General features: G+C 48.8%; 7 protein-coding genes across 9 annotated transcripts; 2 read left to right on the top strand and 5 right to left on the bottom strand.

The window, feature by feature from the left end:
• Positions 1-662: 662 nt before the first annotated feature.
• Positions 663-3,748, top strand: FVEG_16614 (hypothetical protein). Of its 3 annotated transcripts, none has more exons than XM_018905859.1 (3): positions 663-1,960; positions 2,009-2,058; positions 2,190-3,748. In XM_018905859.1, exon 3 carries the CDS (start codon positions 2,820-2,822, stop codon positions 3,384-3,386), a length of 567 nt encoding a protein of 188 aa, XP_018756461.1. In that variant the 5' UTR covers positions 663-1,960; positions 2,009-2,058; positions 2,190-2,819; the 3' UTR covers positions 3,387-3,748. The 3 variants fall into 3 exon arrangements, with proteins under 3 accessions (XP_018756461.1, XP_018756462.1, XP_018756460.1); XM_018905860.1 differs by having other exon boundaries at positions 663-1,956; XM_018905858.1 differs by having other exon boundaries at positions 663-1,956; positions 2,009-3,748.
• A 327-nt stretch (positions 3,749-4,075) lies between these two features.
• On the bottom strand, positions 4,076-4,741 carry FVEG_09539 (hypothetical protein; the record flags this gene model as incomplete). Its single annotated transcript, XM_018898550.1, has 1 exon — positions 4,076-4,741. One exon carries the CDS (start codon positions 4,739-4,741, stop codon positions 4,076-4,078), a length of 666 nt encoding a protein of 221 aa, XP_018756459.1.
• Positions 4,742-6,980: 2,239 nt separating this feature from the next.
• On the bottom strand, positions 6,981-7,322 carry FVEG_16613 (hypothetical protein; the record flags this gene model as incomplete). Its single annotated transcript, XM_018905857.1, has 1 exon — positions 6,981-7,322. The coding sequence occupies one exon, from the start codon at positions 7,320-7,322 to the stop codon at positions 6,981-6,983; it is 342 nt and encodes a 113-aa protein (XP_018756458.1).
• Positions 7,323-8,159: 837 nt separating this feature from the next.
• Positions 8,160-11,783, bottom strand: FVEG_09538 (hypothetical protein). Its single transcript, XM_018898549.1, has 5 exons — positions 11,543-11,783; positions 11,051-11,460; positions 10,451-11,000; positions 9,876-10,400; positions 8,160-9,824 (listed from the first exon to the last, which is right to left on the bottom strand). Exons 1-5 carry the CDS (start codon positions 11,589-11,591, stop codon positions 8,596-8,598), a joined length of 2,763 nt encoding a protein of 920 aa, XP_018756457.1. The 5' UTR covers positions 11,592-11,783; the 3' UTR covers positions 8,160-8,595.
• A 1,625-nt stretch (positions 11,784-13,408) lies between these two features.
• On the top strand, positions 13,409-14,175 carry FVEG_16612 (hypothetical protein). Its single transcript, XM_018905856.1, has 2 exons — positions 13,409-13,790; positions 13,851-14,175. Exons 1-2 carry the CDS (start codon positions 13,589-13,591, stop codon positions 14,009-14,011), a joined length of 363 nt encoding a protein of 120 aa, XP_018756456.1. The 5' UTR covers positions 13,409-13,588; the 3' UTR covers positions 14,012-14,175.
• On the bottom strand, positions 14,067-15,905 carry FVEG_09537 (hypothetical protein). The gene is made up of 2 exons (XM_018898548.1): positions 15,031-15,905; positions 14,067-14,977 (listed from the first exon to the last, which is right to left on the bottom strand). The coding sequence occupies exons 1-2, from the start codon at positions 15,143-15,145 to the stop codon at positions 14,637-14,639; spliced, it is 456 nt and encodes a 151-aa protein (XP_018756455.1). The 5' UTR covers positions 15,146-15,905; the 3' UTR covers positions 14,067-14,636.
• A 1,459-nt stretch (positions 15,906-17,364) lies between these two features.
• On the bottom strand, positions 17,365-20,770 carry FVEG_09536 (serine/threonine protein kinase). The gene has a single exon (XM_018898547.1). The coding sequence runs from the start codon at positions 19,656-19,658 to the stop codon at positions 17,853-17,855; it is 1,806 nt and encodes a 601-aa protein (XP_018756454.1). The 5' UTR covers positions 19,659-20,770; the 3' UTR covers positions 17,365-17,852.
• Between the last annotated feature and the right edge of the window lie 508 nt (positions 20,771-21,278).

A 21,278-nucleotide genomic window follows, 5' to 3' on the forward strand; every position in this document is an offset into this window, starting at 1 on the left:
GTGAAAGGGAGCTCTTTTTCCAACCTCGTGATTGGAACATCAGAGACATGGTAAATGGAAACTGGGCCTGGCGCACACACTCAGACTCGCATTTGCGCTTCAGACAAGCCAAGGATCCTTTCTCAACACATTAAACCCGCCAGTGCGGTATGCGAAGAGTCGATGAGTGAAAGCGTTGTGACGCCAACACCAGGGACCGCAACCAACGCTCAGTGCCCAAGGGGAGCCGACTAGAGCCCAATGCCCACTTCGCCCACACCTCCAAACGTTAAACCCCTGTCAAAGCCGGGGTCCTTTTCTGTTTCTCTGCCGGTTCGGCTTCTAAATTCTGGTCTTTTTGTGCTCTTATACCACCCCCGGCTCTTTGCTTGGATTGATTCCTGAATCCCTCATATCGCCGAAAAAGGGGCATGATATGGGATATTTGTATATATTATTAATCCCTGGCCTGTGCTACGCCGTAACCTAGGCAAAGCAAAAGAAAACACCTGCAGCGGAAAAGCAACGAGAAAAGGCCTAGACAGAGGAGAGGGCTTAGAAAAGCGTTGCCGACATCGTCACCGTCTTTAAAAGCTACCCCCAGTCATCAGCCAGACACCCTGGATGACAGACAGGGGGGTCGGAAACAGCCAGTTTCACTTCCGTTGATTGTCATGATATCCACGAACATTTTACATTCCTCCCACTAACCACCCTCCAAAAAAGGATACGGAAGAAACTATGATTCACTTCGTCGCAACGTTTACAATACTGGTTCGCCAACACCAGCCTATTTTTGACAAAAGGTCGTGTTGTTGATTATCTGCTGGCCGACGACTCCGCTTCATGCCGCTTCGTGGCTAAGTACTGTCACCGGTGCGGACACCGCCATCTGAGCGAGCGACCAAGTCACTTCTTACGCCGCCCCTGGAGCGCCTCCGCTGCCCACAAAGCACCCAAAAGAGTCCGTTTTGGACGGAAGCTATAGGAGAGTGACTCATCGGGCTGGCGGAGGGAAGGGGGCTCGCTTGACGTGCGACATGTTAACATGGAAGTTTCGCCGTATCGTTGGTTGCGTTTCTGCGCCGTCACCCTTGTCGTCAATGCGACTTATTCGGCACATGGAAAGAAAGCTTTACAATTATTTCGTGTGTGTGCAAACACATCCAACTTCAACTCCCGTGGTGCGTTACTATGGACCAGGGCCCAGGGCAGCCATTGATGTGATGCGTGTGAAACCCCCCTTGTTCGTTTGTCTTTGGTCGCCCAACCCTTCAGCTCGCTTTCTTGCATATGGGAGCAGATGAGTGGCAGCATGGCTTCGGTTGGTAACCCATGATGTATTCTGCAAGATGTGCGATATCATGCGCATCATGAAAGGAGGGAAACGATTTACACTACACTGCACTACCTATGTAGGTACGATATCGTGCTGCGCTTCTAGCTGGTATTCCAACATACATAATCGTGGGGAGACATCGCTCACCAGGTCGGAATGGAAGAGCTTGTGTGTGGAGAGCAAAACCATTTCAAGTCAAGACCCATGCCCTAGTCCTCGAGAAGCCGCCCATCGCCGGTCGCCTAGGCCCGGACCCGGGGGACATCCGCCGGGAGGGCCTCCCGCTTCTGGGGGTTTAATAATTAACCTACGGTAAACGCTCGAGCTTCTTTCCCTACCCGCTTGTCAGAACAAAATTGGGGCAGAATAGAAAATTCTGACTCGGCGGGAATGGAGTGTTTGATATTGACCGGGGGCTGGGTCATTAGACTGACAAGCGCCCCCCTTTGTTTTCGGCTCGTGAGGTGGCCTCGAGCTAGTTTGACTCTTGCTGGCATTCAATGCTTGATTATGAGCTCTTTTGTGGATAGAGTTGAGCGAGCTCCGTCATTATCGTGGGCTCTCCTTGCATTCCCGCATTCCGTCGCCAAGCTGCCCCGTTACCACGTTTCCAGCCCTAGCTCCTTATGCTTTATTGCGTGCGTATGAACTCCCACCCCCTGAATTTGACAGTTTGTTGACCAATTTCAGATGTGGAATTCTGTGTACCGACCCGAGGTCTCCAGCCCCAAGCCCAGCTGGTACGTACCCTGCCTTACCGATCCAGCGGGAGGCTGCTCCCGTTCACCGGGCCTCCACCTCCAGGTTTCGTTTGCCTATAACGGTAACGGTCGCTAAATGACTTGCGATGCGGGTTTAACACGGTCAACAGGTTTCTATTGGATTTCCGAACTCGGAAAGTAAACGCCAAACCTTTTACCGTGGCATCGCCAATTAAACTGCGGATCTACCCGCTTGCTGGCGATTCTCAACCAAAGGCGTAGCAAATTGCGAAATCGCCTTTTCAAGTCACGCACACTCGAGGTCAAGGTGTGCCTTTTTTTTACAATGCAATTTGTTGATCAGATTGCTTGTCATTCCTAGACTCTACACTGTACATACACAGCCCCTGTTTTGATAAGCGCGACCAATTTATTCTGAGGCCCTCCATGTGAGTCAAACTGGATAATGCTGTTAGGAAAGGTCATGTGAAAATACTGCACCCCAGCTCCTAGGCCAACTTTACTTCACCCAGACAACCTCGAGCCAGGCTTCGCAACCTCTTCGCACTGGTCACCCGCTTTCAGACTCACACCTCTAGGCGCTCTCATGCCATGCTCGACGTCCTCCACATCCGTCACGATACCACCACTACGGGTCCCTCCCGTGTACTCCACACCCTTTCTTTCATTCACGGTACGGAACGGTCCCTCAAACCTCGATACTAGTTCGGTGTGCTGCCATTTTCCCTTGTTACCACACCCTCATCAGACTGCCCTCTCACGGATCAAGGCACTGCCATATGGATGTATATGCATGCGTACATATTCTCAAACCGCTCCTCCACCAGTTCCACACATCAATATCCAATGTCTCGTCGGCCCCCAAAGGTTATCCTGGTCGCCTTTTTCCACTTAAACTAGGCGACCAATCCTTATGGTGCCAAAGTCCCCTTCTGCCTAGAATAGGACTTTTTCTTTCGCCATTTCCCGCCTGTTTTCTAAGTTTGAGGCCGCCTCTATTGGTCATTCAGTCATTACCCCTCTCTCTTTGGTTGCCTCGCCTGCCCCTCCTTTTCACGTCGTCGTTATCTATGACATGCCCCACGAGTTTCGGGAGAAGATGCGCGATACCACGGGATATCGCGTTGCACCGCGTAGAGTGCTCGGCTCACTACAAACGAAAATGTAAGTGCAGTATGGTTCGCCAGGAGACAGTAAGGCACCAGTGTGCATATCGAGCCGTCGAGAACATCCGCCGTCTTACAAAGCATGCGATTATTGCGGCTCAAATGCACTGCCATCATGCCACATTACGCCATGGCAGTGCATATTGCTCGAACAATTACAATCCAGCCTGTTCCTTTTGATTCTGTTGAGCTGGGACGGAACCGCAGATCTCTAACGATATCTTTGTTTTGCTAGTTTGCTTACCTGATGCTTAGTGTCGTTGCAAAAGTGAAGTTTCTAAGACATTTTATATCTGGATGCTACCCTGGGTCGAGTCGAGTTCTCATGACCCTTCCCTCCTTTTTATTTATGATGGGATTTGTACGTCACAAGATAGCTTTCATGCAGTCTAGCTTAGCCACGCGGTCACATAGAATAGTTGGTAGGTTCAACAGGGGTGCAAGTTGTTCTTAGTGGGAGACTATCATTCTCTCTACTCGATCACATAGGGTATATGTGTATGAACAAACTCCGTCTAACGTATTGCTATGCCTTCTCTTGTAGTAGAATGTGCCATGGCGAAAGACATAGGCCACGCCGAGTTCATATGACCTGAAATCTAGCCTTCATCCAGACAGGGGAGTATATAACTGCAGAGTATCAGTATACCACCAAATGAGATTGAGAGACTTCTTCATACCTTGGCAACAAAAGAACAAAACCTCAATGGAAGAAAGGAATCGCGAAAGGGAATAGTGCCAGATGATGGCGGTGTTGACAAGGGGGAAAGCAGGGTCCCGTCTAGACCTTGACCATTGTTCTATTTAAATAATATCATGATGCTCACAAGAAAACCATTTGAGGCTATAAAGAAAGGCCGATTAAAGAATTAACAAACGCGCCGTCTCTTCAGAACATCATCGTAATACTCCGTCTTCTCAATCTTGGACTCGACAATTGTAATCAGACCAAGATGTCGCTCGCGTAGTTCATCGTATTTCTTCTTCCAGAATCCAGATTGGTTCGTCCAGTACTCAATCTGCTTAGTCAAGTCTGCAACTCTTCGACTGATGCTCTGGTCGATCTGCTTAGACAGCTCGCGTACTCTAAAGCGAAGATCTCCATTATCATCTCGTAGAGTCTTGTTCTCCTTTTCAAGTCTGCATATCTTGGCGCGCAGCTTCTCTAGCTCGAAGTGATAGGTGTGAACTGGGGGATCACAGGGCTTTTCGGCTGCACGACGGAGGCATTCGTTCTCGCGGGATAGTTTGGCGATTTGGTCGTTTAGAGAGGGGATGACGACGTGGCATAGTCGATGAGTTTCTGCCTCGGAATTGTGAAGCCGAGATCGAAGGGTTTCGTTCTGGGAAGCGTATGCTTGGTTGGCCTCATCGAGAAGTTCGTTTTGTCGTACAAGAGTCCTCCATTCTTCGCGACTGACTTTGTAGTACTCGCATGGATGGCGGTGGGAGTGGTGGTAGGATCTGGAGCGCTTGATGGTTACGAGTCGAGGACGTCCATCAGGACTGGTCTCGACATAACAGCGGCGAGACATGTCGATCGATGTTTCGTTTCACTGAGTTTCTTTTTGTGTTTGACAGTCGAGATAGCCGGGAGTTGCGTCAAGTTTAGATGACAGAAGATCCGGGTTTAAGATAGTTGGGTATGATGGAAGATATAAGGAAAGTGTCTCGATGAGTTAGGACTTATGAAAAGGTCTTGCGGTGATATGGATGACCTATTCTTGTCTTGAAATAGCTCCCACGGATATAAAGAATGACAGTTGAAAGAGACAGTCGGGTCAATGCAGGTGATCAAAGAAGGTCAGAAGTGTTTGAACAAGGGAATTATGCCCGTGAAGAGCAAATGCTTTTTATAAGCAATCACTTATAGTTGCGCAATCACAGAAAACTCGCATTAAAGACATTCTGACTTGAATGTTCCACTTTGAGAAGCACGCGGACGCGAAATTCTCAACATCGTGGCTTATAGAAGCGTATGATGTGGTAAAGTGTAAGTGAGTGAGTGTCTAAGTTAGAGCGTAGGACTCAAACTGTGGCAGAGCATTTACATAGTATGGGACTTTAAAATTAGTTTGGGTTGAAAAAGAAGAACCAACATGAATATTTTGGAGTCCTTGGAGTGGCGCGTGGCCATCTGTTGAGTTTGTCTCATTGATGATGGTGGTCATTTTACAGAGCAGGCAGACAGACAGACAGACAGACAGAGAAAGTCAGCAATACGCTCAGAGGACTCAACTAGATACAATAGCTTGACGAAGTAAGAGTCATGATATATAATGCTATGTTTATGCATTGATCGGAGCTTGCAAGTTCTTTGAGCTGTTGAGTTGGACTGATAGGTCAGTGTATTAATGAAGTTGTCAAAGCGCGTCAAAGAGATCAACGAAATTAAAGCTCTGGCGGCTGCGGCTCATGAATACTACTAAAGAAAGGGCACCTATAGAAGATCAAAACAGCCATGTGTCGTGCATCTTTAGCTGAGTGACGTGCATGTGCAGGTGTTGGTTCCTGATGAGCGTGAGCGGGACATCGCGTGGTTGGGCTGATAGTCAAGAGACCTAGAGGGGACTGTGCAGGTATCGTAAACACACTGTAGATATCCATACTGACATTAGCGATCATACAGTGTGATTTATGGAAATGACTGTGCCTGTCCGCATGACAGGTACATCAGGCCTCCAGTCTCTCCTCTTCAACACCATCATCTTCAAAAATAGGCATCATCACCACGGGACCCCTTGCACTTCCGCTCGCCCTTGCAGAAACCAAAATGCAAGCACTTTATTCTTCGGCTCGGCCCAGCAACGGTCAAGACCCTGCCTGCCTGCATCCACAATCGCAAATGTCTCTGTGAATAGCCTCACATTCTACTCTAGGCACTAATGTATCCCACCAAAGACCGCCCCCAACAAATCAGTCCTCGTCAACTGTGGCTGAGTGTCTGGATGAAATGAGCCACCCTTGGTACTATCAGACTGCTCTACCCCATGCTGCGAATTGATTGCGCCTTGGCTGAGCCCATCCAAACTGTCTTTGACCAAACGGGGGCCCATCATCATCTTCATCCTCATCATCGTAGTTTCGATTTCTGATACCTCGAGGAAATCTCCCCAGTCTGACCCCATCGCCATCCGCCATCCTGCTCCTGTTCCTATTCCTATACATAGGCATATCATGCCCATGAAGCATGCATCTGTCTGAACCTTCCTCAGTATGCATAGCACAACCAGGATGGCTGCAGGTATGTTGGTCGCAAAATCGTGAATCACCATCTCTAATCCCGCGGGGTCGCGTATTCCTTGGACGAGGACACCCATTTATAGGGCACTCGTGATCAACGCAGAACTGGGATGATCGGGTCCTAGGGGCTGGACAGTCGTGGACGTGACAGATGTGGTGTAGGCAGAATGGACTGCCGTGTTCAGGTCTTCGGCCACATCCTCGTCTGTCGTGGATGCCTGGACACATATCATAGGGATCTATCCCTTGGAACCTGAGTCAGCAGCTGCAACAGAACAGATCGAGTGAACTCACCGTCGTCGTAGATAGGATATCTCATCCCTGGAGCCGGATATCTTCTTCCTCCATATCTAGCCCCCATATGTCTACTATAGTGAGGACCACAAAACCTACCCTCCTCCACTTCAGCGTCACAGCCATCGTGGGCACACTCGTGCTGCGGACAAAACTCCCTCCCAGTCTTCCTCATGTGGCAGTTCCAAGTCCTACACGTATGCTCCCTGCAGTACTCGCCAGGGATCTGCCTCCCTCTTACACAGCCTGGCTCGACACACGTATGCGCATTGCAGAAAGTACCCCTCTCACGACCATCGTCGCAGTCATGCGCCTCGCAATAGTGCGCACCACAGAAGGGTGTGGGGTGTCCGTTCTCGCGAGTATGGCAGAGGCGTGGACAGTGCGGTCTAAGACATTGACGATGACGTTCACAGAAGCGTCGAGGATCGTCTGGATCTGTGCCTGGAGCAAAGGCACCGCAGTAAGGCTCGTTGCAAGTATGAGATCGACAGAACACACCAGCGCCGCCGTCTCTAGGATTGCGACAGCTGTCGTATTGGCAGCGGTGGTCGTCGCAGAGGGGGAGGTATTGATCATGAGGTCGTGATCTCAGATTCTGACAATCTTGATACCCGCAAAGATCTGTAATTGTTAGCTTTGGAGTCGAAGAGTGAAAGGCGTTGTCTTACGAAGCTGTGGGCAATATCTGTATGCCAACATATCCCCTTCCTTGACCTCCAATCTACATTTCGTTCCATTGTCTATTGCCTGACATTGAATATCTACCTACCCGTCAGCCATTTGGTCCTGGTTAAAGATTGGCAATGACAACTCACGCCGAGCGCATACAGAGGCTCTGGGTAACGTCTGTATAGGGCATGCTCGCCCGTTCTGAACTTGCCAGCACGCATGGAACTGGCAATAAATTGACGGATACATCCGCCCATTCACCTGTATACGGACTGGTTGATTGCGACACATGGTCCCTGTCGCCGCACAGGTCGAATGCCAGCCGCGCCTTAGTTCATATGGCATGTGATACATGTTGAAAAGGGGTAAGATGTATTGTCTCTCTGCGCTTCAGACTCAAGGCCCAGAAGTCAGGACCAGAGCGGCAATTTATGCACTCATTTATCGTGCCCATGCGGCTCTGCGCTTGAACTGAACGTCCACGGCACGTATCACAAGATAGAGAGCCGAAGTCATGGGCTGCCACCAACGTGGATCTGTACCACTACTCATGCAGGACACACGGCGAGCTACATCATGAAACGCACCACTGGGATGCCTTTGTAAGCTCCCGGCTGCAAGATCACGAATAGGCGACTCAGGCATTTTCAACCTTGTGACATGAGTAACCTCACCCACGATGGCAATCTTCAATCTTGACTCATCGCCAGTAGCACGGCATATCACAGTACCAGGACAAAATGTTTGTTGAAGGTTAGAGATGATTCAATTGTCTATCTCCCGCTGTTTCCAGTCATCATCTATCATTTCACCTCCTAATTCGTGGTATCATTCCAAGCCAGACCTCCACTTCACTGCGCTGTCTCTATCCCTCTCGTCTCTCTCCCCCTCCCTCCCTTTTCCTTTAATTCAGCCATCGAGGCTTTCTTATCTATAGAAGAAGAAACTTTTTTTTTTTTTCGCGGAAAAGACTATAGCCAACTGCGCCTAGCACCCCCTGATACGTACCTAGTTGCCATGGCTCGCTCTAAAGCAACTGGTCCGCCGTCGAAATCAACATTTATAAGAAGGAGAAAAAGTGAACAGAAACACCAAACAGTTCTTTGAGCCTAACAAGGTCGTGCATCAAAAAAGCCCACTGTATGTGGTCATCTCTTCAAGCATATTGTCCAACGTTGTGCTACATAGACTCTGCCACTGCTGCCTGAAGTCCTTGCAACAGTGCGGCCTCCGCAGCATTGTCGTGCATGTGTTGATCTATCTGTGTTTGCGTATCTGGAACTGGCACCTGACCATGTGTGTGTAAATTAGGCGTGGCATTTGCAGGCGGAGGAGGAGAAGGGAATGTGAGCTGAGTATGTGGAGCTGGCGGGAAGTGAGGCTGAGGATGGTGTTGAGTAACTGGCTGAGGAGTTGGTGTATGTTGTGGCGGCGGGGAGTGATGTAGCTGTCCGACGGGTGTCGACGTATGGGAACGAGCTTGAGCAGCAGCCTGGGCGTGGGCGGGAGAGTGCATAGCACTGTGCTGCTGCTGAGGTAGTTGTTGTTGCTGGGATCGCGGGGTCTGAGGAGACATAGACATTTGTGATTGAGGATGCGCTGCTTGATGGGGCGACTGTTGTGTTGCCGACATAACGCTTGGTCTTGACTGCGGCAAGGTCGACGGTGGATATCCCGATGAGGTGGCTGGGTTATACGAATGGGCAGCAGCTTGATTGTGCGCCTGGCTTTGCTGCGACGACGCTGCCTGAGCCGCATTCTGAGCAGGCGTCATAACTCCTGAACCAACGGCTGATGCTGGCGTTCCTGCAGCCCTTCCCTGTCCTTGTGAAGAGTTCTGCAACCCTCCAGCCAGTGTCATGATTCCTTGAATCTTGGCCTGGTCCTCCTCCGAAGTCATCCTTGCTCGTTCTTCAGCCTCCTTTCTCGCTGCTTGTGTAGGAGCTCGTGTCTTGAGCTCGCCCGTGACAGCCTGGAGATAATATGGCATCTCAGAGTTGGTCTTGAGGAAGAACAACTTGAGGTTACGAGCCTTGTCCTTGAGCTGGACTTGTGTCCGATCTTTAAGTATATCTGATATCGTGCCCTGCGCCCCAAACAAGGTGAGTATCTGACTCCAATGAGGCCCTTTGACCAAGTCCAAGCCTGCCATGAGAGCCTTCTCTTCGTCCTGAGTCCACGGCCGACGTGTTGAGTGGATGCCTTCTCTTCTTGTATGAGACGCATTTTTAGAGAGGGCTGCTTGACGAGCCTTGTCGTACAGTAATGCACTGGAGCAGGTCTGATGTGGCGGGAGCTGATGGCCTGGTTCTTGAGGCGGTGGTTGTGGCTCAGGGATACTCTGCGTATATGATGAAAAGTACGGGTTCTGGGCTTGTTGTTGTTGGAGCTGGTTTAGATATGTTTGGGCTGCGTTCACATTAGCGTATGATCTTTGCGTTCTTCTGAAACCTAACTCACTCGTGCTTGTGGGAACTGTAGGTTGATAGGGTACCGGCGACAAGCCATGTAGTGTAGTCTTGACATAGTGATCTGTACTTTGGGCTACCAGCGCCTCCAGTTCCTTGTAATCTTGTTGAGTACATTCCACTTTGCCGTTTGCCTGAGGAGTCGAGGCAGGTTCCTTCTCGGGGCTCTTGGTAGGCTCGACCACGGCTGGCGGTTCGATTGTTTCGGTGACAGTGGGTGTTTGCTCAGGTTGAGGATTGGCCTCGGCAGGGGTGGCAGTGGTATCTTCAGTCAGTCCAGCCAAAGCATCTTGAACCAGCCCGGAAGCTGTCTTCTCAAAGAAGGATGAGAGCTCGTCCAAGTCGAGATTCGCATCGCCGGTCGTATCGCCCAAGAGGTCAACTGCAGTCTCTTCGCTAGATCGCATAGGATGGCCTAATCTTGATCCAAGGTCCGACATCAATGCGAGCCGTGTCTTTACACATGTCGAGACTTGCCGCAATAAATCGTCAACCTTGTATTTTTCTCTCAAAACAGCTAGTACTGGTGAGTAAGAAGCTCTACATCGTCGCCGACAAATCACTCACCAGATTCGGTAGAAGCTTCACCCTCAAGAGACGTTTTCCTCGCTCGGACAGAAGCGATAAACTCAGAATCGGCGGGCGTAAGATCGAGCCCGTTATGAAGGCCCCGTAGCTTTTCTTCCATGCCATTGATTAGTGCCTCTTCCAAAACTTGCTCCTTGGATTGTTCCTGGGTTTTTGTAGCAAGCGCATCGATGGCTACTTGGGTTTTGAGGGAAATGTATAGATCGAGCGCATCCGAACCGAGGTCTGAAACTTGGCCTCTGAAGATGGCATGGAAGTGCTGATGAGCTTCGGAATAGGATGGCGTGGTTTGTAATAGCCAGATACCGAATTGAGCAAGGTTCGCTAGATCGAGGATCGTACGGGATTCGTGGTCGTGGAGGTCCGGATCGTCGGCTGACAGAATGGGCCCCGAAGAATATATTTGCTTGATCTGCGCAAAAGAAGCGTGTAGGTCGCGAAATGACTTGGCGTGCTGTGAGTCGGCATCTTGAATAGGTTTTATCGAGTCGTCGAATGATTGTGAGAATAAGAGGAGGACAGAAAGTGCCTATCCCACCCATGTAAGCGCTGCGGTATCTCTCGAGTCGCGCCACCTACCAAGTTGCCAAGCGCATGTCGACTGGCTTTGCGCAAATACTTCTGAGGGTCGGAGAAGAATGAGACTGAAGGAGGTGAAGGAGGAGGAGGTGGCGGAGGTAAGCTATGGTCGGTAATGCCATCAATCTCCATGGGATCGTTCGAGGAACCAAAGACGAAGTCGTTGACATTGCTGAGCGCATTCTGTACGAGAAGCGCAAGGCCATCTTCGAGTTCTTCTTCAGCGCCTTGGGGAAGATCGAGTGCATGCTCAGAGGCAGGTTCGGCTTCAGTTTTGACCCTCTTCGACGGGTCGTCGCCGTTAGACTCGTCTTCAAATGGTCGTTTAGTCGCAGCTTGCATGATGGAATCGAGGTCAAGGCCAAGGCCCTCGAGAATGTCAGCTTCATTAGTGGGCTCTTTCTTGATCCCTAGAGTTACCACAGTCAGCATTGGGCAAAGTTCGTCTGTCGCGACAGATGTCTGCCGTGAAGCAGCGGGACATGTACGCACCCGTCGGGGACATTCCCCCGTTGAGCTCCGGCTGGCCAGGCTCAGCCATTACTTCGACTTCACTAAAGCATAAGCAGTGAAAGCAGTGTCCAACGGTAGATTTAGAATATATCCCAGGGATAGGCTCGAGGCGTGGTGCTGTTCGGCGCGGCGGCGTAGTCGTTGATACAGCGGATGATGATTGTTGGAAGTTTTTGCCCTCCAAAACGGCCCTACGAAATCTACTATCGATACACAGAAGAAAAGTGGGGCGGTAAAACTCGAAGAAGTCACCTCAAAACAGAAGAACCTTGGTGATGTATACATGCAACGAGGGCAAGATTCAAGTTGGCGTGCTTCTGAATCAACAAAGGCTTATAATTTTATCCAATTATACTGTTATTGGATCAAAAAATTATGCTTTTCTGGGAGGTCCATCAAAAGTTGATCAGTACTTGTCTCGACTGAAGATTTTTTGACATGAGAAGGCGGGGATCGGCCATTACCAGCGCCGATTTAGATTGATGCAGACGATGGCTGGGGATTGGGATCCCGAGGTTTCATTGGCTATAAAGAGGGCAAAGCTCTCTAGGGAAACGCTTTGTTAAAAATTGCATTCCTAAATTGAATGCAAGAGACTTGATTGGCCATACTTCGTCCGTGTAAGTGATGCCCTCCAAGCTTGAATGCGTGTAGAAGTGAAAGACTCCCAAAAAGGATTCCTACGCTGTCTTGTTCATTGCACCACATACCTAGAAAATGCAGTTTAGAGCACTCAAAAACAGAAGTGCCAGGATCTCTCTCATGATCTCTCTGCGAGGTACTTCACCTCAAAAAAAAAAAAGGGGGGGGGGGGGGGGGGGGGGGATAAAAGACAGCTCAGGAACTGGTGCTAGTAACCACAGTCGTGAGTGTAGAAGTCGGATGCAGATGCACAACTATTTTTATAGTAAACAGATAGAAAAGTGATACTGTTTAATCATTTTAGTGCTACTTTATAGCTAGCAAGTTTTACTCATGGTCGAGTTCTCGTTCATGGCACTGATACATCTTCTCTTCTTTATCCCTAGCCATATTTCCAGGGGGTTCTTCATACCACCCGGTAGAGGTGGTTATTGAAATGCTTTGCATGATATACAGCAAAAGGAATAAGTTATCAACTAGCAACTGGACAAATGATAGAGTCTATAACAGTCCGGAGCTGACAGTGAAGTGTATCCAGCTCCGAATCGTTGGGGTAGAGGGACAGTTGTCTAAGTGTCTCTCGCAATCTCCAAGTTATACGGTTCCTTCTGATGCTAGTTTACTACCTACCTTATCTATACCAAGGTAGGAAGTTATAGTTATTGCCATATGAAGGATAATAATAACATCGTGAAGTAAGGTAGGAAGCAAGATGTTGCTCCGAAAAGCAAAAGAAACCGTCGAACTTCTCCCTATCTAGTATAATGCTAGACTTCTCTATAGACCAACTTTACAACTGGTTGATTTCTTTGCATTTGGCATTGTTTGTTCAGTATTGTGATCGGTTGTTACAAAATAACAAGTTAGAGCGTATCATATCAGGTCCCTACTTTCGTCGTGTATCACGTACCTAACCATATTGGTGGACCTACAGCTAATGTCGCTGGAAGTAACAACGTCCCTCGTTAACAGCTGGGGGATGTGTAATCAGAATGACTCCGGGTGCATGGATTCTTCCATACCGCTTCGAAAATGGTTCCGGGTCTACCTACCTCAGGCCAGAAGACAGGGCCGTCAGCTGGTTCTAGAGTGCAATCCGCCCTGACTCTCCACCTTCTTGAGGAAATCATACGGTCTCGAGGGCTACATTAGGTACCTTGCGTACCCAGAGCTGCCCTGAAGGTTGTTGGTTTCTTCCTCCACATGGAGGAAAGATATGGCAGGGCCCTTTGTTTATTCCCTCGGCGAGAGGCGCGGTGTTTGACTTGAACAACTCCATCGTCATTTCATTCAGCCAGACTCGGGACTCACATTTTGAACTACCATAACAAATGCTATATAACCTAACAACATCCTTATCAGGTCTATTCCGCGATCATCAGTATGGCGTTCGTCATACCAGCACCTCCTCCTCCTCCTCCTCCTCCTCCTGGCCCTTTTATACATCATCACCACCACCCAAGGGTACGCCTCCGAGGGAGCGGCGGCATCATGCGTATCGCCTTCTACGTCTTTATTATCGTGGCTGCAGTTGTCGTTCCAATTCTTGTGTTAAAGAGCTCCAACCACTATAAATACTTCACAGGTCCGTTTCATTCTCATCATCAAACACAAACGTAATTGACTAACCCGCCGCACTCTGTAGATGTTAAATCATGCAACCAAAACAGCAGTGAACACCTCTCTTGGCATAGACGTCGTCGTCCCCTTACCAACAAGTTCAGGATCAACGAGGTTGTTGGAGAAGAACATGACTGCCCCAAGTCGAGTGCGTCGCAGTTATTACTAGCCGATCCTACATGCTAGCAGAGGAGGAAGCCAAAACCCAATATTTGTTATTTGATTAGACGTTAATATTGAAGCTCTATCAAAAACGCAAAGAAACTGACTGCAACTCTGTGCTTGATTTCCTCCCCATATACTTTATCGGTAGTCCTTGGAATATGCCTGGAGAGGCAAGAAAGCTCGGGACCTCTGTTTACGTGATTAATAGACTGGAAGTAAGTTTGGTATATCTTAGTAGGGTTTTAGACCAGTTTATTTTGGCATCCTAGCTAGATGTTGGAGGTTTTCTGTCTCCCTGGAGTATGCCCAACCTAACCCTTGATGTGATGTACATCATATTCCGAACACGTCATTACGTAGCCATCATTAGTTGTCAACCCATAATCATTCATCCATGCGTCCACCCATTCAACCAACACTCTCTTCCGGATGCAGCACAGCTGCCCAGCTCCACCAAGGAATGTTTCTCCAAACCGTGAACCAGCATCCACTCAGAGGACCAGCACCGAAGTGCGAGAAAGTAAATAATGAGTAAATAATCAATGCAAAAAAGCCGACCCAGATGAAACGCCAAATCCGGTAGGGGTATCATAATATGCGCGCGAAAAAAGAGTGAGTGCTGTATCTCTGTGTGTTTGTTCTTGTTTCACATCCACACAGCAAAGAAGAGCATGACGAGAACCAGGGCGACGCTAGTGTAAGCAACGTGTTTTCGCCCTGAAGCTCCACTGCCTTCTTCACTGGTGACAGAGCGTGAAAACACAGAGTTGGTACCGTTGTTGATGTAATCGAGTACGTCGTTGGAAGAAGATGCCAGACCAAAGAGGAAGCTCATGCCGCCATGCGCAAAGGCCTTGACATTGAGAGACGCGGTCTCGACGATGGATACTTTCGCGCTTGAGCCGATCATTGGCGATAAGGCGATTTGTCGCGCGCGGTCTTGAGGGTGAATGTCTCGGTCGCGGTTAGGTAATTGGGAAGCAACACCTTGACGATGTTAATGTTTTAAGCTTAAAGAACGCGCGATTAGAGTAACTCACCATGTGTCGCGAATTGAGATGTGGGAGCTCTGTTATTCGAGATGTGAACTTCAGCAGCACATGCTGAAGCAATGAATGCGCAGAGCAAGATGAGGAGCGAGATTGGCGAGCGCATGGTGGGCCGATATAGACGATACCAGAAGATTTCCAGAAAGAAAAAAAAGATCGAACGGATAGGGCGTAGTATAAAGATAGTGATCCAAGACAAGAGAGCTTTATGTCGCAAACGATCGATCGACAAGGCAATTAACCCTTTTCTGTCTCCCTTCCTTCCAAAGTTTCCAGTCCCTTAGACTACGACAAAAAGCCAAAAACTGTAACGAAGGTTGGGTTGTTTGTAACGAAAGGTGACGAGGCCCCCGATTCAAAAAGACCTTGTTCGAAGCGGGTGGATATTCCCTCCTGGTAGCCTCGCTGGTGCGCGCAGCCCAAGCTGAATAACCGTAAAACCGTAAAGGAAGATGCAGAGAAAACGATTGGACGGGCCGGCCACGCGTACGACGGCTTAGAAAGAGGTGTGATGAGCTGAGGAGTGTGTGTGGGCGTTCCGATCGTGGGGGGTTGATTCGGGTCCTGCTTAGAGGCCTTTTTCCTTTTATCGGGAGTGAGCTGATTGGGAGAAGGCGAAAAGAGCTTCCTGATAAGCTTCAAGGAGAAGTCAATTTGTTGATGACGACGAAAAGGAGGATAATAACGCGAGGAACGAATAATCAATTGATCGCTGGACTGACTGGGGAAGGAGGGTAAGGGAAAGCCAGATATTAAAGTAGTTCAAGCTTTTTCGCTTGCTCTCCTTGTTTTTAGTAAAGAAGTGGATTAGATTTTATGATGGATCGAATGTTGGTTGACCCTTATCCTCTCATCTTCATTCATTACTGTGTGTCTGTCAATCGATATTGGATCGACCCCCTGCAAGCACTGCTCTGCACCATTTTTATCCGCATCCCTTTCCTTGATTCAAGCTACGCAAGTTTGCATATGCAGCCTTCTGAGCTAAAGCTCAAGTGGATCTCCCTATTGCCCTTTTTAGCTTGGTATCCCGATAAAACAGTTTCAACCGATTGGACACTCTAGACACTCTCGAATTTTCTTGCTCTCTTTTTCCTGATTCCGTCCCAAGAAAACCCTTTAACGGGGCTAGAAAGACCAAGCAAGCAGGCAAGCCTTGTGCTAGTGTTTTCCTTTTAGTGGGACGTGCAGCGTGCCAACTGAGGTTGAGTCAGATCCGCTCTTTCGTTGGGCGGGCAGCCTTGCATGGGATTAGGATGGAAGAGCAAGAAGTTCTACAACAGTCCAAGCTTGGAGAGCAGGGTGATCGAGGGATCGAGCAGGGCTGGGATTGTGCCAATGTAACGCTGAGTTGCATACTGACGACACATTCAATGTACGGGCATTTCTTGATCAAGCAGAACAAGTCTCACTTCTGTGTTATCGTGGGCGTACATACTTACATACACACATTGTGGCCTGTAGAGGTAGAGAAAGTCCCTTGGGCAAGGTAAAGCCTCAGGAGGTTTAACGACTCATGGCGCTACACGCAAAGCACTTGTTTTGTCACAATGCCCCTGAACTACTGTACTGTACCGCCGCCCACTGGCCCGAAGCAAGAGACGAGGCTGATCTCGAACTAGCTGTCAAAAGTCAAACCAAGCCAAACAAACAAATAAGAGGGAACCATCAACATAAACAAAACCCCTCATACTGACACGCTTTTTAGCTTTGTCGCCCTCTCCTCCCTATGACTGCGCGATTACCGCGTGTCCTCTCCCCTCTCCTCTCTCCTAGTTTCTCCTGTTTCTTCTCTGCCTGGATACCTACATACTCCTCTTCCATCCAGACCAGTCTAATCCCCCACATTCCCATAGCTCATGACGTACGCCTCGAAAAATTGCAACACGGTCCCACTATTGCGCCGATTGGATGCTCCGTAACTAACAGACCAGTGCATCCTGACTGAGTTTGTATCTGGTGAATGAATACGTAGATAGCGATCTGTCGGAGGATAAACGCTTTAATAATGTTGATCTGTATCTGCATCTGTATCTGTATCATTAAAAACTGCCAAAGTCATAGCTTGCAGGATATTCTTGGCACATGTAAACGTACATCACGTCTTGTCAAGGGTTCGTTCATCCTATTCCATCCATGTCTTGAAACGGTCTTGCATGATGCTTAACTCGGCAAGGCCCGAAAATTGTGAAGAATATCGCAATTATGAAGCTGTTTCCTACTGCTACGTTGATGTTTTCTTATTAGTCAAGACATCAAAAGTCTCGAATCCTTCGAGTGTTTCATTTCCACGCTTAGGTTGTCTCAAACACACATACAACCAACGTGAAGCAGACAGGACCCTTTGAGCTGAAGCGAAGCTGAACCCTGCATAAATTCCATGCATGCATTCCAGTCAATCCATGTCGGCGTAGGTCAAGTTATTAGCTGATGATATGATAAAATCGAAATTGAAGTCTCATTCAATCGTAAATCGTGCATAATTCCACATGACCAATCCTAATCCTAACTAATCCCATATCAATAATAATCACCATCCAACCTCGTTTGTTTCATCAAAAGTTGATAATGATAATTTCTTTTTCCATTCCCACCTGCTCCGGCAAATAAATTCAATGTTGGTATAAGTCAGCCTCATATGCCGTAAAATCAGCCCTGCCTCATATAAATGAAGCACAAATTTGCTGACCGCACGCGCGATGCAAACAGAAGGTAATAAATGCCATCTCGTTTCATCTCCTCAATCCTAATAAAGAGGATTCGGTCCCCACAAGCTCATCAAAGTCATCATCCTAGGAGAACATCACATGTCTTCACATGGCATCCCATTGGCCCACGGGGTATTGCGCTACGTTCGTGTGCTGTGTATACGCGATATTGCGAGGCCATGAACCCTGAGTCCGTATCTGTTGAAGACCGACTGACCCTACGGTGTGTATAGCATCCATGTCGGTTTCGCTGCTTCCTGTCGTCCGGCTTACTTGTGAATAACCTCCACTGCTGCCATTTCGGCTGTGTTCGTACGTCCGTGGTGTACCATAGGTGGTGTTGGACCCGCCAGGCGGACTGACGCCCATCATGCCATCACCAACAGCCTGAATCTGCAGCCCTCCAAACGAGGATTCGAGATCGTGCGTATACTGATGTACGCAGTGTGGCTCTGAGATACCACAAACTTCAGTCAGAATCTGATAAATGCGCTGTTGCACTTCAATCGCCGGAGGTCGGTCGTATGGGTTCATCGCCAGCATGCCCGTCACGACGTGCAGCATAGGTGTTACACCCTTGAGAATATTCGCGCCGTCTTTGCTCGACGATGACTTCCGAGACGCATCTTTGGCAAGACCTGACATCCACGCTTCCACCTGTCCAAGGTTCTTGTGAAAAGACGTATCCAACACTGCGCCGCCTCGACCGGCCGTCTTGTGTTTCGCTGATCGAAAGGTCGCAAACTTGCTCGTCGTCCGTTTGACTAAGAATGATAAGAGCTCTAGGATGATGCAGCCTACTGAGAAGATGTCGGCTTGTTGTCCGCTTAGCTGAGGGTTTGGCGCAATGAACATCGCGGTTGGTGAGCCGCTCGGGTCGTACGTCTGCACCATACCGAAATGCTCATCAGACGGGAATCTACCGGTCGGGCTCGTCGCTCCTGCAGGTCGAGACCACAGTTCTGGTGCTGCATAGTCGTACCGTTCACGGTCAAACGACGATTTATCGGTATGGAGAATCACGTTGTCGGGGGTGAGCCGTGTTGAGTCGGAGTAAAAGACGTGATTTTGGTTGGTAAAGAAGATGGTTGAAGGTTTGATGTATCCATGCGATTGATTCTTTCCGTGGAAGTCACAGAGTGTGTCGACAAGACACAAAATCCAGTTCATCACAAGCTCCCTCCGACGAGCTTTGGCAAGATGTTTGAACTGTGATGGTGTCGTCGCCAGGAATGACTTTAGAGTAAAGTCACCAGCTGGCGTAAACAAAACGTATCCATACCCATGCTGCGTATACGACGCCCAATAAGAGATCATGTGCTCGTTCTGCAGACCCTTGATCCCATGGACAGCATCAAGAAAGTCTTGCACGGGCATAGTCCCAGGTCCATTACCCAGCACATATCGTCTTCGATAAAAGACTTCCCCTGGAACATTTGGAAGTCTGACCTTGTCGTTTCCGTGCGACTTGTGCGTTGGCAAGGAAGGCTTCTCGACCACGTCTAGGGGTACTACTTCGTTGTCCTTGTACGACACATGGTTCCCTCGCTGCAAGGGTTTGAGAAGGTAATGAAACTGGCGCTGATAAAACTTCTTCTCGACTTTCTCATCACGGGTTGCTGTTAACAAGAGGCGATCCACGTCCTCTAGGGCAATCGGTAGCTCAGCGTCATCCCAGCCGTCGTCGACAACACCAAAGATCTGATCTGGCACACCAAGGTCGACGAGAATGAGGAATAAGCGAGGCGCATCATTTCGAATGCTCTCCCAGTAGGTGCGCTCTGTCAAGTCCTCGCCGCCAAAGGCGACTGGGCGGTCTAGGCGCTCAATCTCATCCGGGAGGAGTTGACTGGCGACATAAGACCGGGTAACGGTAGCTTCGATGCGAGAGTCAACCCACCACTGTCCCATTGTCGAATCGGCTCAGTTAATGAGATGAAAGGTAGGAGAAGACCCCTTGCGGTGCGATGTTTGTGATTTAGACCTGCATCTGTGGTTGTCGACAGAGAAGTTGGGGGCCGATTATATAGCAGTTGCTTGAGTCTCTCATAAGGTGACGGACACTAATAAAGTGTATGTCTCGGCGACTACCTAGGTTGACGGTTGAGTTTAAGCAATATGAGAGTTTGATAGGCCAGAATACTCGGCGAGATGGTAGCAGTGACAGTGAGAGCGGTGCAGTAAGTTATAGTTGCAGTTGCAGTTGTGGTTGACAGACAGTTGACAGGCTGGGAGCAGGGGACCTGAGTGGTTTCATATGAAAGCATGTATGTATGATTCAGTTTGAGTTGAGTTGAGTTGTACTGTATGTGATGTTCAGGGATAAGGTTTAAAGTATCAGGGTTCGCCTCATGGTTCAAGGCGTGACACGGACACGCATGGGCATGGCTAGTTCCAGAACAGAGTCCGTAGAAAAAACTGAGTGACAAAGTGAGTTGCAATTGGATTGGATTGGACTCTTCAAGCTGGAGTTGTAGTTGCAATGAATGTAAGAAAAGGGCGTGGGAGAAAATGGAGGACGGATTGGACTGGCTTGGACTGGCTTATCTCTGCAGCCAAAGTGGGATTGCCCGCTCCGTGGCTGCGGGCTGGCCTGGCCTGGCCTGGGTGCAGAATGTGATGGCGGCGTGATTGGATTGGTGGAGAAGGGTCAGATAAGGTAGGTCTAGCCTCTAAAGTAGAGTGCAAGCACCTCTTTTTTAGTGTCTCTCTGGGGGGAGGACTTGGGTGACAACTTTTGAAGATCGAGTTGGGGTAGGGCAAATCACCTTGTCAAATTACAGCATCATTACAGACAGACAGAAGTGTGTTGTACCATCCAATGTATGATGTAGTTGGCTTGCTGTGTGGCTAGACGATTGTCTGATTCCAGATGATCATGAACATCTTCCAAAGCGTTGACCAACTCCGTAACTCCTGGGTCTACATACGTTAGCTGTAGCGGGCGTTTTATGTCGTAAAGTAACGGAACCAGCGGGCGTATTACAGCACAACGGGTCGTCGGTCCCGATTCGATTTATAAGTAGTTTGTAGTTGGTAATTAATCTTGCAGCCAAGGGAAGCAGGGGCTTTGATCCAATGCTTAATTGTCGCGTGCTCATGTTCCAATATCGGATCCAACGTTGATACCTAGACTAAGGTAACTACTAGATATCTCGTTCAAACAATATCAGACAGATACAATGGCAAGCACTTGATCGATTCACATCTCAAGTGTACATAAACCTGCTGAAAATACTTCCAACATCGATCCACCCGTCAATGGATCAAGGTGCAGCTTCTGCGGGCGTAGACAAGGCTCAAGTGACATGACGTTTAGGTGGTTTTCCCCCCGCCAAGCAGGGTCTATTATCCCCACCACCACTGACTGACAACCAACCTACACCTACCTACAGGACAGTACAGTACAGTACACCAATACCAGCCCCAGCCTCTCTTCTCACCACTTACAAAGACTGTTAATAACAACACAGGCAGAAAGAGACTTCATTAGGCTTGCAAACTTTCCACTCTCTCGGGTCATTCCATGAA

This window comes from Fusarium verticillioides, chromosome 1, assembly GCF_000149555.1.
Source record: "Fusarium verticillioides 7600 chromosome 1, whole genome shotgun sequence".
In the NCBI taxonomy this organism is placed as follows: Eukaryota; Fungi; Ascomycota; class Sordariomycetes; order Hypocreales; family Nectriaceae; genus Fusarium; species Fusarium verticillioides.

What these genes read in the sequence shown, in the direction of transcription:
- FVEG_16614 (XM_018905859.1), top strand. Translation starts at nt 2,820, where the DNA reads ATGGATGTATATGCATGCGTACATATTCTCAAACCGCTCCTCCACCAG.
- FVEG_09538 (XM_018898549.1), bottom strand. Translation starts at nt 11,591, where the DNA reads ATGGCTGAGCCTGGCCAGCCGGAGCTCAACGGGGGAATGTCCCCGACG. An exon ending in TGAAGCTTCTACCGAATCTG is followed by an intron (nt 10,401 to 10,450) that starts GTGAGTGATTTG and finishes CACCAGTACTAG; the next exon opens with CTGTTTTGAGAGAAAAATAC. An exon ending in TACAGTTCCCACAAGCACGA is followed by an intron (nt 9,825 to 9,875) that starts GTGAGTTAGGTT and finishes ATGTGAACGCAG; the next exon opens with CCCAAACATATCTAAACCAG.
- FVEG_16612 (XM_018905856.1), top strand. Translation starts at nt 13,589, where the DNA reads ATGGCGTTCGTCATACCAGCACCTCCTCCTCCTCCTCCTCCTCCTCCT. An exon ending in CCACTATAAATACTTCACAG is followed by an intron (nt 13,791 to 13,850) that starts GTCCGTTTCATT and finishes CGCACTCTGTAG; the next exon opens with ATGTTAAATCATGCAACCAA.
- FVEG_09537 (XM_018898548.1), bottom strand. Translation starts at nt 15,145, where the DNA reads ATGCGCTCGCCAATCTCGCTCCTCATCTTGCTCTGCGCATTCATTGCT. An exon ending in ATCTCAATTCGCGACACATG is followed by an intron (nt 14,978 to 15,030) that starts GTGAGTTACTCT and finishes AACATCGTCAAG; the next exon opens with GTGTTGCTTCCCAATTACCT.
- FVEG_09536 (XM_018898547.1), bottom strand. Translation starts at nt 19,658, where the DNA reads ATGGGACAGTGGTGGGTTGACTCTCGCATCGAAGCTACCGTTACCCGG.